The 19,021-nt window shown below is 41.7% G+C and overlaps 1 protein-coding gene across 2 annotated transcripts in view; it reads left to right on the top strand.

Annotated features, from left to right (window-relative positions):
* Positions 1 to 19,021, top strand: part of PCYT1A (phosphate cytidylyltransferase 1A, choline) — a 43,460-nt gene that overhangs the window by 9,233 nt on the left and 15,206 nt on the right. Inside the window, exons 2-3 of one of the 2 annotated variants that reach the window (XM_041002651.1) lie at positions 9,408 to 9,534; positions 16,705 to 16,804. In XM_041002651.1, the coding sequence (XP_040858585.1) occupies positions 9,418 to 9,534; positions 16,705 to 16,804 (217 nt within the window). In that variant the 5' untranslated portion in view covers positions 9,408 to 9,417. Of the gene's footprint in view, positions 1 to 9,328; positions 9,535 to 16,704; positions 16,805 to 19,021 lie in introns of those variants that run through there. The other variant, XM_041002650.1, reaches the window with a different exon arrangement.

Here is a 19,021-nt window from a genome sequence, read left to right as displayed (position 1 = left end):
AATTTCAAATTCAGACTTGAATTTGCCAGAGAATTCTGCCAGAACAGGAGGTACGAGTTTCAGCTTTGAATTCTGTTCCTGCTTCCCGCATCCCCGGACTTGCATTTCATCTCCCCTAGTAAAACCCTGTCTATGCTCAACATCTTTCTGTTGGCCTACCACTGTTGGCTTCCAAAGCTGAGTGAGCAAGCATACTTCATATCAGAGATCTCTGCCTGCCTCGATCATGGTGGTTCTTCATTTTATCAGCTCCATCTTCCAAGGGGTACATGTAATACACAAATCCTGTCATCTGCTATATATCTTGACCTTTCCATAGATAACAGAGCAGTGACCCAATCCCTAAAGTTAAAGTCCTTTGAAGCTTGAGGGAAGACAAGGGTAATTCAGACTTTAGAAGGAAGATTGGAGTTAAGAAATGGCAGACTAGGGTCAGCAAAGTACAGCTGTCAGGCAAAAAATGGCCCAGGACCCAGTTTATAATTAAAGTTTTATCAGGACACAACCATTTTTGCTCATTCACTGTTATGCTAACTTCATGCTACAACAGCTGAGTTGGGTGGCTGAAACAAAGACTGCATGACCTTCAAAGCCTAGCAAATTTACTCTCTGGCTCATTATCAAAGGACTTTGCCGGGCCCGGCAGTGTGGCCTAGTGGCTGAAGTCCTCACCCTGAATGCGCTGGGATCCCATATGGGCGCTGGTTCTAATCCTGGAAGCTCCACTTCCCATCCAGCTCCCTACTTGTGGCCTGGGAAAGCAGTCAAGGACGACCCAAAACCTTGGGACCCTGCACCCATGTGGAAGACCTGGAAAGAAGTTCCTGGCTCCTGACTTTGGATGGCGCAGCACGGCCTTTGTGCTCACTTGGGGAATGAATCATCGGATGGAAGATCTTCCTCTCTGTCTCTCCTCCTATCTGTATATCTGACTTTCCAATAAAAATAAATAAATATTTAAAAAAAATTCTAATAATTGCATCTTGCTAACTTTAATGCTCTTCCTATGTAAGGTATGTTTAATAATATCAGCATATAAACTTCTTTCACTAGAATCACTCTGGCCCATTTTTACAGCACAGACAGTACACAGCTTCTCAATATAAGTTCTGACTATTCACCCCTCCTAACCTGACCTTCTGTCCTATCCATTCTGCAAAGAGAAAGAAAGAAAAGACCTACCTTCATCGAGCCCCATGTTGGGCGCCAATTGACGGAGTCCAGCTCCAGCTGAGTTTGGAACTCTGAAGGGTGCGTGGATGAGGCATAAAGAAGAAAGAAATGGACCACTATGATTTCATGATCATAATGGACAATGCGGGAAAGCTGTCTGCTTTATTTATACAGAAATAGTCATACTCTGGCTCAGAGTTTTTATGTCATGGTCAAGTGGGTGTTTCTAAGGATAATTGTGCCATTTGTTTTACCTAAAAACAATAAAAGTTCCTACTACAATTCTTATTCTACAACTCAATTTTGTATCACAAAGAAAAGGAGAACCTAAAGATCAAGGAAAGAATGAAACCCTATATACAGGTCCCTACATTAGCTTAAGGTCAAGGGGGACAGCCAAGACAGTATGAATAATAATTAACCTCCAAGCTCACATTGAGCAAAAAAGCCAACTCTACAGTAGCAAACAATGCCTGAATGAATTAGAATTCTTCTGCAGGGTGGTCTGGTGTCCATGTAAAGGACACTAAAAAACTAAAATAAATCTCTAAAAAAAATCATTCACATAATCTGAATTTGAAACAAATATATTTTGTCCTTGTTTTCATCAAACTCTGACAAATCACCTTTTTCTTTCATAAACGAGTCACAATAGCAATAGTAGGCTTAGTAGAAAAACAGACTTTATCATCAGTAGAAATCATGAATATTTCATATCGTACTTCTTATAAGTATCTTGAAATATTATATATTGACCATTTTTATCATTACATTTTAAATTTAAGATTTTAGTCATTTTTATTGGAAAGTCAGATATATAGAGAGGAGGAGAGACAGAGAGGAAGATCTTCCATCCGATGATTCACTCCCCAAGTGACTGCAACAGCCGGTGCTGTGCCGATCTGAAGCCGGGTACCAGGAACTTCTTTCTAGGTCTCCCACGCGGGTGCAGGATCCCAAGGCTTTGGGCTGTCCTTGACTGCTTTCCTAGGGCACAAGCAAGGAGTTGGATGGGAAGTGGAGGTGCCAGCATTAGAACCAGTGCCCATATGGGATCCCAGCATGTTCAAGGTGAGGTCTTTAGCCACTAGACCACGCCACCGGGCCCCTGGATTTATGTTCTTATCCTCTGTTCTGTTTCCTCACCTTATAACATAGTGAGTGGTTTAGTTTCTGTGTGTCAGAAGAAATGCATACATAATGTGAGAATTTGGGTAGTTTAATATTTTGAAGTGCTTTTTAGAATATAAGTATTATCTAAATGCTCACGTTTAGTAACAGTAGTAATATGTTTTTCTTCGTGTTACCTTAGCATCAGATTCTAGAAGAGTTCTTACTGGAATGGTGATTCTTAAGTGGGATAGTGGGCGGGAAGGGCGAGATGTAGCATATGCCGGGTTTTTCTAGCCTTTGCTAGAAATCTGTGAATCTTTTATCTGTGGATCTGACTTTCTAATAAAAATAAGTAGATTTTTAAGAAATTTTTAAAAACTCAGAGTATTTGAGTATTGATCCCCTCTGTACCACTTGGTAGCTGGACAAATTCCTCTAAGCCTTAGTCATCATCTATCCAATGAGGTTCAAATGGAATAACCCAGATAAAGCCTTAGCTCAGCACATGGCATATAGTAAGCACCTTTATTTTTTATTATTATATGTCTCTACATGTATTCCTTATATTTAAACTTCTCCCAAACAGTTATAACTGTAAAAAGTGGAGCAGCCAGAACATGAACCACCACCCATGTGGGATCTTGGCGGATGCAAGGTGAGGACTTTTTTTTTCTTTTTTTTTTTTTTTAAGATTTATTTATTTTTATTGGAAAGGCGGCTATACAGAGAGGAGGAGAGACAGAGAGAAAGATCTTCCATCCATTGATTCATTCCCCAAGTGACTGCAATGGCTGGTGCTGCGCCGATCCGAAGCTGGGAACCAGGAACCTCTTCTGGGTCTCCCACATGGGTGCAGGGTCCCAGCTCTGGGCCATCCTCACCTGCTTTCCCAGGCCACCAGCAGCATGCTGGGTGGGAAGTGGAGCTGCTGGGATTAGAACCAGTGCCCGTATGGGATCCTGGGGTGTGTTCAAGGTGAGGACTTTAGCCACTAGGCTACCATGCTGGGTCCAGTGAGGTGCCCTCGGCTAAAGTCCTCACCTTGCATATGCCAGGATCTCGTATGGACACCAGTTCTAATCCCAGCAGCCCTGCTTCCCATCCAGCTCCCTGTTGAATACAGCCCAAAGCTTTGCGACCCTGCATCCATGTGGGGGACGTGGGAGAGGCTCCGGTTCCTGGCTTCAGATCAGTGCAGCTCCGACTATTGTGGCCACTTGGGGAGTGAAATCAATGGGCTGAAGGTCTTCTCTGTTTCTCCTCCTCCTCTCTCTCTATATATCTTACTCTGCAATAAAAAATAAATAAATCTTAGAAAAATTTTTTTGTTGGCTACACTGGCCATAATTTAACTTTCAGATTTTCTTACCTAGTGCAAAGACAGCAACTAGGACTCTGGCTGCTGAAGTTGAATTCTGACAAGATGGAACAATACTTTAAGAAATAAGTAGCTGGGCCCGGCGCGATGCTGTAGTGGTTAAGGTCCTTGCCTTGCACTCCCGGGATCCCATATGGGCGCCGGTTCTAATCCCGGCAGCTCCACTTCCCATCCAGCTCCCTGTCTGTGGCCTGGGAAAGCAGCCGAGGACGGCCCAAAGCCTTGGGACCCTGCACCCGCTTCGGAGGCCTGGGAGAGGCTCCTGGCTTTTGATTTGGCTCAGCTCCAGCTGTTGCGGCTGCTTGGGGAGTGAATCATCGGACGGAAGATCTTCCTCTCTGTCTCTCCCCTCTGTATATCCGCCTTTCCAATAAAAATAAAATAAATCTTTAAAGAAATAAGTAGCTGAAATACATAGTAAATTTTGTTATGAGTATTTTATTGTAATATAAAAAATAGACTGAAAAAGCGAGGGTGGACTGTAAAGTGGCATGAAGAAATGAAGGTGATAAATATGCTCATTGTCCTAATTTTGATTATTTTATAGGCATATAAATATATTGACTCATTAAATACACTTTAAATATATAGTTCATGATATCTCAATGAAGCTGTAAAAGCACAGCGCACCTGCTGCACACACAGAGCAAGCACCTCTGAGAAGCCCCAGTAAATGTGTCTGTGGATGTGTTAAATGTCTTTCTGTAAGTCATTTGGAGACTTTAACATCAATTTGAGATATTAAGTAACTGGGGAAAACATGATATCCACTTGATTTATTATGGTATTCTGAAAAGTTGTTTTGTGTTACAAGTGAAAAATACAAGATTTTTTAAATGCTACCTATCGCAGTGTCAGAAGAGGCAGGAAGAGAGATGAAATTCTTGATTACTTAATGTGGAAGTTTATTGGGAAATGCTAACACAGTCACCCAGTAGGAACCCGATCTGTATATCTGCACAGCTGTCTGACTGGCATCTGCTGACTAAATCAGGCCAAACTTTGTCAGTTTGATTTTTTTAAAAGTTATTTGTTTATTTGAAAAGTAGAGTTAAAGTAGGAGAGTCAGCCTTTCCTTCTTGTTTAGTCCTCAAATGATTGGTATAGCCAGTGTTGGGCTAGGCTGAAGCCAGGAGTCAGGAGCTTTTAGGATTCCCCTAGGGGAGGCAAGGGCCCCAATAATTGGGCCATTTTCTGTTGCTTTCCCAAATTGGAATTGGAGCAGACAGGATTTAAACAGGCACCTATATGGGTTGCTGGCATTGCAGGCAGTGGCTTTGTTCACTACACCACGACACTGGCCCAACCATGACTTTTTACTCTACTGTTTAGTTAGACTGGCCGGCCTGAGTCTGAAAACACTTAAGAAAGCCATGCCAGAGAGAGTGTGTTTCTGATAGAAGGAGGCACAGTAATGGTGGAAAATACCTTCTAAAAAATCTTGGATCTCTGAGAAACATAAAAATATAGTGATTAGGTCTTTAATTTTAGACAGTTCTAGATTTAAACCCTGTCCCTCCCACTTTCCCAGCTAGCTGTTCTGTCTCTTGTGTAGGTTAGCTTCTCTCATCCTTACTTTTCTCATTTGTCAGTAGAGCTAATCATATCTGCCTCTGAGGTTTTAAGGGTTACATGGGGTTAATGTCATAAAATGCCTTCTCTGGTACCTGGCATATGGTAAACATTCAAAAACAAAGCTGTTGTTAGAAGTGTTGCTTTTATTATCTTACTTCTTGTAAGACTCTTAGCTTACCAAACCGTACTTCTTAGGGTATATGTTATTCAAAGCCAAAGGAGAGGAAATCTGTCTCTCTCTTTTAAAAGATTTATTCATTTCTATTGTAAAGGCAGATTTACAGGAGAGGGAGAACAGAGAGAAGGATCTTTTGTCCTCTGGCTCACACCCAAGTGGCTGCAACAGCATGATCTGATCCGATCCAAAGCCAGGAGCCAGGAACCTCTTCCAAGTCTTGCATATGGGTGCAGTGTCCCAAGACCTTGGACTGTCCTCGACTGCTTTCCCAGACCACAAGCAGGGAACTGGATGGAAAGTGGAGCAGCCAGGACACAAACTGGCACTCATATGGGATCCTGGTGTTTGTAAGGTGGAGGATTAGCTAATTGAGCTGTCTCTCCAATTCATCTCCCAAAAATCTTGTTTCTGAAAACTTCAATAGACAATCATTTGCAAGGGCCTATCCATCTAGGAAAATGTTGTGAGTATTTTTATAATAAACTTTTATTTTGGAAAAAAATTTAAAATTACATTATAGAAAGTTGTCAGGGTCCAACATGGTAGCCTAGTGGCTAAAGTCCTCACCTTGCTCACGCTATGATCTCATACGGGCGCAAGTTTGTGTCCTGGCTGTTCCACTTCCCATCCAGCTCCCTGCTTGTGGCCTGGGAAAACAGTTACGGATTCACGTGTTGACAGCATCTTGCCACATTTTCTTTACCTTTTTTTATATGTGATATATCTGTTCCTCCCACTCCCTCTCTTTTTCCTGAGTAAGCTACAGAGATCATGACCTTTTGTCTCTAGATGCTTCAGCACATTATCTGCTGTAACCAAGGACAGCCTTTCAAACAGCAGTGTGGTTAGGACAGGAAGTTTAGTGTTGGTGCCCATTGTCTGACACACAGTCCGTCTTCAGATGTTATTGGTTGTCTTGGGTAGCTATCCTTTCTTCATAATGATTTCTCCCAAATCTGGAATCATACGTTACGTTTAGATGTCCTCCCTTGGGTCCTTTCCAACCTGGAGCAGTCTTTCAGCCATTCAGTGTTTTCTGTGATTGAGGTATTTTGCAGAAAATGGGCTTGTTGTGGAATGTCTGTTAGTTCGGATTTGTCTGCTTGTTTCCTCACAAATCAATGCAGGTTACATATTTTTGGCACATAATGTTGTGTCCTCGTTGCTCCTCATCAAAGATTTTTCCATTATCCAGGTAACTCATTTCCCTTTATAATTACTGTATAATCTATGGGGAGATACTTTGGAACTATATATATATCTCTTACATCAGCAAACTTTTGCCCAGGGGATCTAGAATACAAGCACTTTATGTCATAAGTATTTTAAAATGTGGGCTTTGTGGGTGGTTTCCTGGCCTTGCTTAAAGGTTCTTTGTGAAAATAATTCATTGCTTAATTTTTAACTGGCAAATAGAAATGACATGTATTTATGGGGTAAGATGTCATATTTTTGATAGTTATTTACACTGTGAAGTTAAATAAAGTTGTTACCTTGTGTGTTTATTCTTTGTAATGAATGTGTTAAAGATACACCTTTTTTGGGCCCGGTGTGATAGCGTAATGGTTAAGGTCCTCATCTTGAACGCGCCGGGATCCCATATGGGCGCCGGTTCTAATTCCGGCAGCTTCACTTCCCACCCAGCTCCCTGCTTGTGGCCTGGGAAAGCAGCTGAAGACGGCCCAAAGCCTTGGGACCCTGCACCCACATGGGAGATCCAGAAGAACTCCTGGCTCCTGGCTTTGGATCAACGCAGCACCAGCTGTGGCGCTCACTTAGGGAGTGAATCATCGGATGGAAGATCTTCCTCTCCGTCTCTCCTCCTCTCTGTATATCTGCCTTTCCGATAAAAATAAATAAATCTTAAAAAAAGAGAGAGAGATACCTTTTTAAAAGCAGTTTTGAACTACAAAGTGCATTATTGTTGGCGTTTTGTACAACACATCACTATGTAGCTCTCCTGTCTAACCGATCAATGTCTCCCCACCCTCACTCAGTCCTCTGCCCCAGCCTTTGCTAACCAGCCTTTTAATCTATTTCTGTGAGTTCAGCTTTTTTAGATTCTTCATGTAAGTAAGATCATGCCATGTTTATCTTTCTGTGCCTGGCTTGTTTTCCTCAGCAGAATGTTCTCCAGATTTCATTTATAGCTTAGAAAGCTGTAATGTTTTGGATACAGTAAGTGCTTCCATAATTGACCACCTGATCTGGATTTGTCCGATACCAAGTTGCTGATTTAAATATCCAGCAGTGGGTTTTTTCATCTTCCTATCCTGGGAAGAATTTAATGGACACTTAGAGAAGTTCTGTAATGCAAATTATTAGCTGTCATCAATTGGACTGATTGGACATTCTGAGCATTAGACACTCTTAGTACTCTGGGTATTTTGAAAGAATGAATGATCATAGAGAGAATAGCTCTGGTCATTGCCCTGGAAGAACTACAACTGGTGTTAAATGTATATAGTGACCTTCTTCCATTTTTGTTTGCGCTTGTGTTGGAAAGTTTCTGGGTAGGATTCATCTCTCACTTTGAACTGACATGTTTTTCAAGTCAGCCTACTGCTTGGCTGTGACTCATGGGGAGTTACCTTCATTATCTAGGAATTAGGTCGGATTTCTTTTTTTTTTTTTTTTTAAAGATTTATTTCTTTATTATTATTTTTTTTTTATTGGAAAGGCGGATATACAGAGAGGAGAGACAGAGAGGAAGATCTTCCGCCCAATGATTCACTCCCCAAGTGAGCGCAACGGGCCGATGCTATGCCGATCCGAAGCCAGGAGCCTCTTCCGGGTCTCCCACGCGGGTGCAGGGTCCCAAAGCTTTGGGCCGTCCTTGACTGCTTTCCCAGGCCACAGACAGGGAGCTGGAAGGGAAGCAGGGCTGCCGGGATTAGAACCGGCGCTCATATGGGATCCCGGGCGTGTGAGGCGAGGACCTTTAACCACTTGCGCCACCGTGCCGGGCCCGGATTTCTTTTTCTTTTTTAAGATTTATTTTTATTGGAAAGTCAGATATACAGAGAGAAGGAGAGACAGAGAGGAAGATCTTCCATCCGATGATTCACTCCCCAAGTGAGCGCAACAGACGGAGCTGCGTCGATCCAAAGCCAGGAGCCAGGAGCTCTTCTGGATCTCCCATGTGGGTGCAAGATCCCAAGGCTTTGGGCCGTCTTCAGCTGCTTTCCCAGGCCACAAGCAGGGAGCTTGGTGGGAAGTGAAGCTGCTGGGATTAGAACTGGCATCCATATGGGATTCCAGCGCGTTTAAGGCGAGGACTTTAGCTGCTAGGCCACGCCGGGCCTCTACTCCACAGATTTCAGAGCTCGCCCTGGTGGTTGTGGTTCTTGAAATTTTCAGGGCATTTGCTGTTAAGAAACCTCATTCCTTGTTAAAGCAGGATTTGTTGATAGGTATCCCAGTTAAACAAGGCTTGAGTCACACCTTTCACGTTGCCTTGGACCTACCTTCTCAGAAATGACCTAAGGATCGCTGGCAGTCTGTACAGTTTGAATATCTGTAATCTCTTCAAAAGGTGTCAGATTTTGGAGAATTTTGAATTAGAAATATTTGAATTAAGGATATTCAGTCAGTAAAGTCTAGGCAAGTATTCCACCATCTGAAAAGTTCTGAAACCTAACAGTTCTGGGCCCAAGTATTTCCATTAAGGTATATTTGCCCTTGTTCTAATCTTTTGCAGATAGCCAAGATATGAAATCATCAGTTAGAATATAGGTTCCTTTGTCAGGGGTACTACTTTCCAAGATCAGGCAGTTAATTGTAGCTGTTGTTCCCCAGAGAGGCGTTCTGATGCTCCTACCTGGTGTTTTGTGAAGCGTGTGGCTTTTGCAGATGCCATTGGCTCATCTTAGTGTCATGTATGCTATGGAAGTAATGTTTTGGGCAGTATTTTAGGGTCATTGAACACTGGTGACATGCTTTTTCGCAGCCTAATGAGTAAAGCAGTTATTTCTCACTTTCTGTGACCAGTTAAAAGAAAATGGATGTGCAGAGTTCAGCCAAAATCAATGCAAGGAAGAGGAGGAAAGAAGCGCTTGGACCCAACGGGGCAACAGAGGAAGATGGAATTCCTTCCAAAGTACAACGCTGTGCAGTGGTAAGTAAAGAAGCAGCTTCCTTATAAGAGTGTTAACCTGGCAGACAGAGGGGAAAAAAACCAGATATGGTATTGGCAATTGTGGTGTTACAGTTTTTTAAAATAGTGGAAAGAATGGAAAGTGTGAGTAGTCATTTTATCTGTGGAAATTCTGGTCTTTCTTACCACTTCAGGAATTCCACAGTTCAGTTTTAGGAGCTTTTACATTAGAATTAGGAAAAAAAGAATGTTAGGAAAATTTGTAATTTTTGTGTATGTTAGACTGAAGATCAGGTTGAAACTAATGAAATGGAGAAATTGGACTCCAGCCAGTGCTTTGCTCTTGGTATTTTCTTTTGTCTGTGTTGAGTGTCTATCATAGGTAAGAACCTGCTTCATTGCTACCTGCTTTAACTCCTAGGATATTATCTTCGTACTTCGTGCGATGCTTTAAGTGAAAGTTTCCATTCTATACTGCCTGTCTTTTTTCTGTTTGTTGTCTTAAAGTTTTCCTAAAATACATATCAAAGAGCACTTAGATACAATCAAAGTTACTACTTGGGCCAATTTCTTCTGCCTTCCTATATGCAGCAACAGGGAGTTGGATTGGAAGTAGAGCAGCCATGACTCACATATGGGATGTCAGTGTTGCAAGACAGTGCCTTAACCTGCCACAATTAGATGATTTTTAATATATGTATGCCTGTATAATCACCACTACAAAATATTTTAGGATATTTTTACTACCCCCAAGGTGGCCATGCATCCATTTAGCAATCCCTCTCATTTTCCCACAACACCTCATCCCCAGGCAGCCTTTCGGAAACCACTGATCTCTGTCTCTGTAAATCTGCTTAGTTTGGATATTACCTCCAAGTGATTTCATACTACATGTGGTCTTTTGTGTAACTGGCATGGTGAATCAGAATGAAGGGGATAGTGGAAAGAAAGAAAGGAGTTAAGATGGAAAAATGAAGAAATAACGTATGACTACTTTATCCATAAATAATTTACTAACACGGATTTTCTAATTGCATCATCAAAGAAACATAGAAACATTTAGTAAGACATTTAGCCTATGTTAATATTTATTACATGAACAGGTGAGTCACAGAAGTCCCTAAGTCTTGGGAAAAGTAGCCGTTCTGCCAACCAGATCTCATATTATTATTATTTTTTTTTCCAACTAACATATATCGAGAACTCCTGTAAGCCAGTTGCTATGCACTGGAGATAGGCAGATGAAAAGATGCTTTGCTGTTAGAAGCTGACAGACAAATAGAGGAAAGAGATAACAACAAATAATTAATGATATAATATGAAACATGTTAAGCAGAAGGAAATTAGAGGTACAGTGAGGGTGTAGAGAATCAGGAGATTGACTGTGACCAAGGGTAGGGTCGTGGTTTGGAAAGAGCGTCATCCAGCAGGTTGTTTCCAAGCTGAACTTGGAAGGGTAAGAATTCAGTGAATGGACAAGAGATAGAGTTCAGAAACGTGGGAGTGCAGGGTAATAGTATCTGTGGCAAACTGCAAATAATACTGGTAGAGTTTTAAGTTCAGAATAAGGATTTGCCAAGAACGAAGAAAGCAAGGACCTAATCACAGGATCTTGTATGCTGTGCTAAGGAGTTTGAACTTTATCGTTATAGATAATATGGTCAGATTTAGGGAGATCATTCTGATTGTTTTAAGTCAGACTAGTTAGGAGACTGCTATGGTTATTTAGGTTGGAAATGAAGAGGACTTAAGCTTCCACAGTAGATATAGGAGTATAAAAATTTTAAAAATTCTAAGAGGTAAAATAGACCATTGGGAGATATTTGGGAAATAGAGATCAGAAATACTAAGGGTGACTTAGATTTCAGCTTAGGTAGGTGTTAGAAATGCATGGTGCCTTTTTTTTTTTTTTTTGGATGTAAGAAATGTAGGAGGGTGGGCATTTATTCTCTTGGTTAAGATGCTAGGTTAAAATGCTTGTGTCCCACATTTGAATATCTGGACTTGAATAGGCACTCTGGCTCCTGACTCCAGCTTCTGTTTAACACTGACCCTGGCAGACTGTGGCCCCTGCCCAGGGAGAGTACTCTTCTTTCTGCTCTCCAAGGATTCTCTGGGAGTAATTGGGTCCTTGGCACCCACATACGAAACTTAGGTTTGAGTTCCTGGCTCCCGGCTTGATCACTGCTCAGCCTCTGCCCTTGCAGGCATTTGGGGAGACTGTCAGCACATGAGAGCTCTCTGAAGCACAGAAACAAAGCTAGAGGAAGACAAATAATTGAATTTGGTGTACAGTTTAGAAGGCCTACAAAGCATCCGAATAGTAATTGGACAGATGGGCTCATTATTTACACTTCAGCAGTGTAAATAATGAAATAGGAGGAAGTTTTTTTGGTTTTTTCTTTCTAAGCAAATCCCTGGTGGGGTGCGGTTACAGAATCTTCTGCTCTATTTATTACCTCTTCTTTCTCATACCATATAATATTTATTCATTCTGACTCCATAACCATTTTCCTGGTGTTATTGAAAGAATTGGGATCCCTGGAAGACCCATTAACATTTATGCAGAATAAAAGGAAAATATTTCATTGTGCATTCAGGATGTTTTTGGTGAAAAGCATTCAGGAATCTTGGAAAATAGAAAGATTACCAAGAAGCTAATATCGAGTTCTAGTGTCTTATGATTTGACTTATATCCATTTCTCCAGAATTTCCTCTTCTCTTTCACTGGAATTTTCAGAAATAGTGAGTTAATACGTGTCAGTATAACTAGTAAAAGTTGTTTTGAAAGCAATATTGCACTAAGAGACAATTCATAATTTTGAGAATGTGACTTGTTGTTATTACAATTTTTAGATGCATAGATTAAAAAATTTCCCATAGCATTTAGAAGCTAACACCTAAGGTGCAGTAGTGAGCAGGCTAATCCTCCAGATACATCACTGGCTGCTCCATATCCCATACAGCTCCCTGGTTATGGCCTGTGAAAGCAGCAGAGGATAGCTCAGCTCCTTGGGACCCTGCACTCATGTGGGAGACGTGGAAGAAGCTGGCTTCAGATCAGCTCAGCTCTGACTAGTGCAGCCATGTGGGAGTAAGCCAGTACAGAAAGATATCTTACCATTCTTACACTGTAAAATCTGCCTTCCAAATAAAACTAAATACATCTGTAAAAAACAAACAAACAAACAAACAAACAAACAAAAACAAACACACTCACCCCTTGGATCAATTCAATTTAGCTAGCTTTGTTAGCATGGTGAAACTTGGGGTCCCTGTAAGAGGGATGCTAATAACAAACTATATGTAAAATATTATTCTAGTTACTTCAGAGACACAATTTTATTTAATCCTGAATAGTAAACTTGTGGGGCAGGTGTTACTGTGCCATTTTAGAAGTTTGCTGTGATTTTGTAGCTATTAAGTAAGCTAAAACTTAGTCCTAGGTTTTTCCCTTTGCCTGCCTCACTACTTGGAAGTCAAAAGCCTTGAGAACAATACAGCAGGATTCTCTTGACATTGAAATGGAGCAATGCTTCAGGAAGTACTTAGCCCTATAAACCTCAGCTTCTAGAAGCACCATACTCCAACCGAGAAGAAAATATCAGAGTTTGAAAAAAAACTACCTGTCATTCTATCTGGAGACAGCCCTGGAAAGATCAAGATTTTGCTGATCTGTTGTAATTATAGAAACTTGGATTTCATTCTCTGTACGTAGGAGAAATTGACTCAGCATAAGGCCTGCTCAGTGAGGAGAGCTGCATTTGACCTCTGCTTAGGTACACTGTATATGAAGAAGATGACAGAAACAGAGTTGTGAAAGGTTATTTAATGCATTTTTTAAATTGGGAAAAAATTGTATAATAACATAATATTCACCATTTTTTTTAAAAGATTTATTTTTATTATTTTTTCATTGGAAAGGCGGATATACAGAGAGGAGAGACAGAGAGGAAGATCTTCCGTCCGATGACTCACTCCCCAAGTGAGCGCAACAGCCGATACTATGCCGATCCGAAGCCAGGAGCCTCTTCCGGGTCTCCCACGTGGGTGCAGGTTCCCAAAGCTTTGGGCCGTCCTCGACTGCCTTCCCAGGCCACAGGCAGGGAGCTGGAAGGGAAGCGGGGCTGCCGGGATTAGAACTGGCGCCCATATGGGATCCCGGGCGTGCAAGGCGAGGACCTTTAACCACTTGCGCCACCGCGCCAGGCCCTATTCACCATTTTTAAACATACAGTTCAGTGACATTCACATGATTGTGCATCTATCATGATTAATTTTTTAAAACCTTTTTTAAAAGATTTATTTATTTTTATTGGAAACTGAAATATACAGGGAGGAGGAGAAACATAGGGGAAGGTCTTCCGTCTGTTGATTCACACTCCAGGTGGCCGCAACAGCCGTGTCTGAGCCAGTCTGAAGCCAGGAGCTCCTTCTGGGTCTCCCACGCAGGTGCAGGGTACCAAGACGTAGGGCCATCCTTGACTGCTTTTCCAGGCCACAAGCAGGGAGCCGGATGGGACTGCTGGGATTAGAACCAGCACCCATATGGGATCCTGGCGCGTGCAAAGCAAGGACTTTAGCTACTAGGCTACCAAGCCAGGGCCAGTTATTTAATGTTTTAACATTTCATTGTCTCAAGAAGAAATCCCCCGTCCTCATTTAGCAACCCCTCCTCGTTACTGCTTGTTCTGTCCCCTGGTGACCATGATATCCTTCCTGTCTCTATGGATTTACCTATTGTACCCATATCATGTAAATGTATCCATAACATATGTGTCTGACCTCTTTGCATCAGGCTTTCAAAGCCTGTTTACACAGTACTATGTGCCAGCGCTTTATTCCTTTCATAGGTGATTATGTTTCAATGTATAGACTTACTGTTTTGTTCATTCATCTTTTGGTGAATGTTTGGGATGTTTCTGCTTCTTAGCTATTGTGAATTATGCAACATGAACTTTTTTTTAATGTACTAAAAGGTTTTAAGTGTCTTTTTTTTTTAAGATTTATTTATTTTTATTGCAAAGTCAGATATATAGGGAGGAGGAGAGACAGCGGAGAATCTCCATGTCCATTGATTCACTCCCAAAGCAGCTGCAACAGCCGGAGCTGAGCCAATCCGAAGCCAGGAGCCTAGAGCCTTCTCTGAGTTTCCCACATGAGTGCAGGTTCCCAAGGCTTTGGACCGATCTTGACTGTCTTCCCAGGCCACAAGCAGGGAGCTGGATGGGAAGCAGGGCTGCTGGGACTAGAACCAACACCCATATGGGATCATAGCGTGAGCAAGGTGAGGATTTTAGCCACTAGGCTACTGCACTGGGCCCATTGAGTGTTTTAAATTTACTTGGGCATATACCTAGGCGTATAAATTGTAGCTCATTTGGTAATTCTGTTTTTAACATTCTGAGGAACTATTTTTCAAAGCTGTGTGTCGTTTTATGTTCATAGTAGCAAAGTTAGTATGTGCCTGTCTTTGTGTTTATAGCTATCTTAGTAGGTGTGACGTGGTAGCTCACAGCTCATAGCTCATCCTGGGTCTTTTTTTCTAGAAAGAAAAGAAATTTTCTTTTTTTTGTGTGTGTTTGTGTGTTTTGTTTTTTTTTAATGCATCACATATGTCACTTCTTTCCACTTCGTGGTTAGCAGCAGCAAGGGAAGAAAAGAAGAAATGGACTTTTAAACATTTGGATACAATACACTGAAAGGAGGAAAGAATGGGGAATAAATAGCTGCATGGCCAAACATGAACATAGCTTTTTCTTTCATAACCATTTGGAGACCTTTTAAGAGCGAACTTATGCTCCAGTCACACAGATAGACTCGGGTAGAATTCTAGTCTTCTTTTTCCATTACCCTTGCCTCTCCAAGATATTTTCCTTCCTCTACTTGAAGGCAGAGTGCCAGAGAGAGAGAGAGACTGAGAGCTAGAGACAGTTATACACACACACAGAAAGAGAGAGAGAATCTTACATTCCTTGTTCACTTCCTGAGTGCCTGCAACAGCAAACACTTGTTCAGGCTGAAGCCAGGAGCCCAGAATTCCATGTCAGTCCCCCTGTGTGTGACAGGGACCCATGCACTTGAGTAGTCATCTGCAGTGTTCTGGGGCGCATCGGGGGAAGCTGGGTCAGAAGCAGAGTGCTGGGTCACCTGGAGACGCTTCACTTGTCACATTGCTGATTATTCTGATTTTCTTTTGTATTTCCTTGAAGACCGAAGTTGAGCATCCTTTCTCAAACTTGTTTCCCATTTTAAAATTTTCAGAGGACTGTCTAAATTCCTTTCTCTCCTGAGCTCTTCACTTTTTTCCTTCTATTGAATGTAGACTATCTCTACTTCTTTTACAACTGCTGTTAGTTCTTTGTTTCTCTTTCTGAACCTATTCAGTTGACCTTTAAAAATTTAAAAAAATCGTGGGGCCTGGCTCAGTGGCTAAATCCTCACCTTGCATGTGTCAGGACCCCATATGGGTACCAATTTGTGTCCAGCTGCTCCAGTTCTCATCCACCTCCCTGCCTGTGGCCTGGGAAAGCAGCAGGGAATGGCCCAAAGCCTTGGGATTCTGTGCCCATGTGAGAGACCTGGAGGAAACTTCTGGCTCCTGGCTTTGGATTGGCTTAGCTCCAGCTTTTGTAGCTACTTGGGGAGGAAGTTCTAAAGCCAGACATTTCTTATGTTTTTAAAAGATTTATTTTTTTAAAAAAGATTTATTTATTTTTATTGGAAAGGCAAATATATAGAAAGGAGGAGAGATGGAGAGGGAGATCTTCCATCTGATGATTCACTCCCCAAGCAGCCGCAATGGCCAGGTCTGAGCCAATCTGAAGCCAGGAGCTGGGAGCCTCTTCTGGGTCTCCCACGCGGGTGCAGGGTCCCAAAGCTTTGGACCGTCCTCGACTGTTTTCCCAGGCCACAGGCCTGGAACTGGATTGGAAGTAGGACAGCTGGAACATGAACTCACTCTCATAAGAGATGTTGGCATTAGCATGTAGAAGATGAGTCTGTTGAGCCACCACACCAGTGCCATTACATACTTCGATTTTTTTTTAAAGCAACAGAAGACTGGTTTAGTGGAAATCCTGCTACTTGTGGTATATTTGATTTTAGAATATTAAACCAATCTTACATTGCTAGGCAAAACCTCGATTGGTGTGTGTTTAACTTTTATTTCTTTCTTTTCTGCTTCTTAAGGGTTTACGGCAGCCAGCTCCTTTTTCTGATGAAATTGAAGTTGACTTAAGTAAACCGTATGTCAGGGTAACTATGGAAGAAGCCAGCAAAGGAACTCCTTGTAAGTACATACCAACTTATTTTGTTGCTTTCCCATTATTTCCAGCATCCCATTCTATCTATCAACTATTCCTTTTTTAAAATTTTTATTTATTTATTTTTATTGGGAAGTCAGATATACAGAGGAGAGGAGAGACAGGAAGATTTTCTGTTCCTTGATTCACTTGCTGGGTGGCTGCAAAGGCCAGAGCTGAGCCGATCTGAAGCCAGGAGCCAGGAGCTTCTTCCCAGGGTCTCCCATTGCAGGTACAGGGTCCCAAGGCTTTCGGCCGTCCTCGACTGCTTTCCCAGCCACAAGCAGGGAGCTGGATGGAAAGCAAGACCATCGGGATTAGAACTGGTACCCATATGAGATATTGGCGCATATAAGGTAAAGACTTTAGCTGCTAGGCTACGATGCTGGGCCCAGTTAGTGACTTTAAGCAGTAACAAGTTCACCCCTCCTACTCTCCAGATTTTCACAAGGGAGGTTAAGCAAGTTCAAGGGGAATATTTGCATAATTAGGAGAAAATTTTCTATCCACCGGGAAAAGTAAGACTCCAGAGATGAGAAAATCAGTTTTAGAAATCTTTTGGAAAGTGAAAAAAAAAATCAACAATATATTTCACTCAGAGAAAGGGTGACAAAGGGAGAGTCTGCAGGGCCATGATAATCTGTTTGGGACAGGATGTTTTGAGAATATATATTTGAGAGAAGGTAGCCAGAGAGAATACATTGAAACTCTGGTTTGTTCTACCCGAAGGAGAACATGTGATTACTTAGCCAGCAGTCATGTGACTGTATAATTTCTAATCCAAATTAAGACATCTTAGAGAGTAAAGGGAAGTTCCTTTAAAAAATGTGCTCTATGTAAGTGGGAGGGAGCAGGGCTGGTTTTCCTGGCTAATAGCCACTTGGTGAAGTAATGGCTTGCCTGCTTTCTCCCCAGACTAGTTCAGTGGCCTCTTCTGGTCATTTAGTTGATAAGTCAACCTGAGGTCGCCCAAGGTTTGGGCTGAAACCATTGAATTCCAATGTTGGGAGTCTGGGGAAACACTGAAGTGGGCAGGAGGTGTGTCTGAGGTTCCTGGCAGAGAGGAGTCCATGCTGTACTTAGCCTGGTATGTGGTAATTGCCTATCCCGGCAAACTGCACTCCACAATGTTCCAGGCAGTGTGATTCCTGAGCCACACCTGCCTCATATGAACTCACACTTGCTCTACTCTAATAGCAAAGAAACAGCAACATATCCTTAACCTTTAAAACAAAAAAGATTTATTTTTATTGGAAAGGAAGGTTTACAGAGAGAAGGGGAGACAGAGGAAAAGATCTTCCAAACCCTGGTTTATTCCCCAAGTGGCTGCAATGGCCGAGCTGAGCTGATCCAAAGCCAGAAGCATCTTTTGAGTCTCCCACATGGGTGCAGAGTCCAAAGGCTTTGGGCCATCCTCCACTGCTTTACCAGGCCATAAGTAACAAATTGGATGGGAAGTGGAGTAGCTGAGACACGATCTGGCACGCATATGGGATTCCAGTACATGCAAGGTGAGGATTTAGCCACTGAGTCATCGTGCTAGGCCCTATCCATACATTTTATTTTCTACCTTTTGTCATAATCATGGTCATGATTTCTAGGATAAAAAAAGGACTATACTGATCAAATTTTAGCTTATTTTTGCATCATTTTAAAATGCATTATCTGAGGCTTTAAGAGAAAGCTATCTGGCAAGCCTAAACTACAAACTTTCTGCTTCTTAAGTCCATTATATTATCTCAATTTTTATTATATTAGTGTGTTTATTTCCATTGTTATAAAATCATTGCATCCCTATAGTTTAAGATCCATAAAGTACAAAAGGATAAAGGGAATTATCTTCTTTCTTACAACCACATGGTATCACTTTTATAGGCAGTCTATATTACCAGTTCCTTGTGGATATTTAAGTAATTAGTTTGTATACCCTCCTGCCTGTCGATGGTATATTATAGTAGTTCAGTCTTCTATTACAATTTGGATGGTCTCTGAACTTTTGCTGCCAGAGTTGCAGTGATGAGTTCCTGGAATTGTTGTAGCTGAGTCAGAATGTAAGCATTTATCATTTTCTCTTTGATAAATGTTACCTAATTGCCTGTCTTAAAAATTGATGATATCCCCATTCGCAATGTATGATTCATGGTTAAAAGCTACATGGGTAAAAATAAAAAAGCTACATGGTTGTAGATCAAGCCATTTAAAAA

The sequence above is a fragment of the Ochotona curzoniae genome, unplaced genomic scaffold (assembly GCF_017591425.1).
Source record: "Ochotona curzoniae isolate NIBS_2020 unplaced genomic scaffold, NIBS_Ocur_1.0 scaffold_2587, whole genome shotgun sequence".
Taxonomy (NCBI): domain Eukaryota; kingdom Metazoa; phylum Chordata; class Mammalia; order Lagomorpha; family Ochotonidae; genus Ochotona; species Ochotona curzoniae.
The sequence above is the reverse complement of the archived record's forward strand: the minus strand, read 5'-3'. Positions and strand labels throughout refer to the sequence as shown.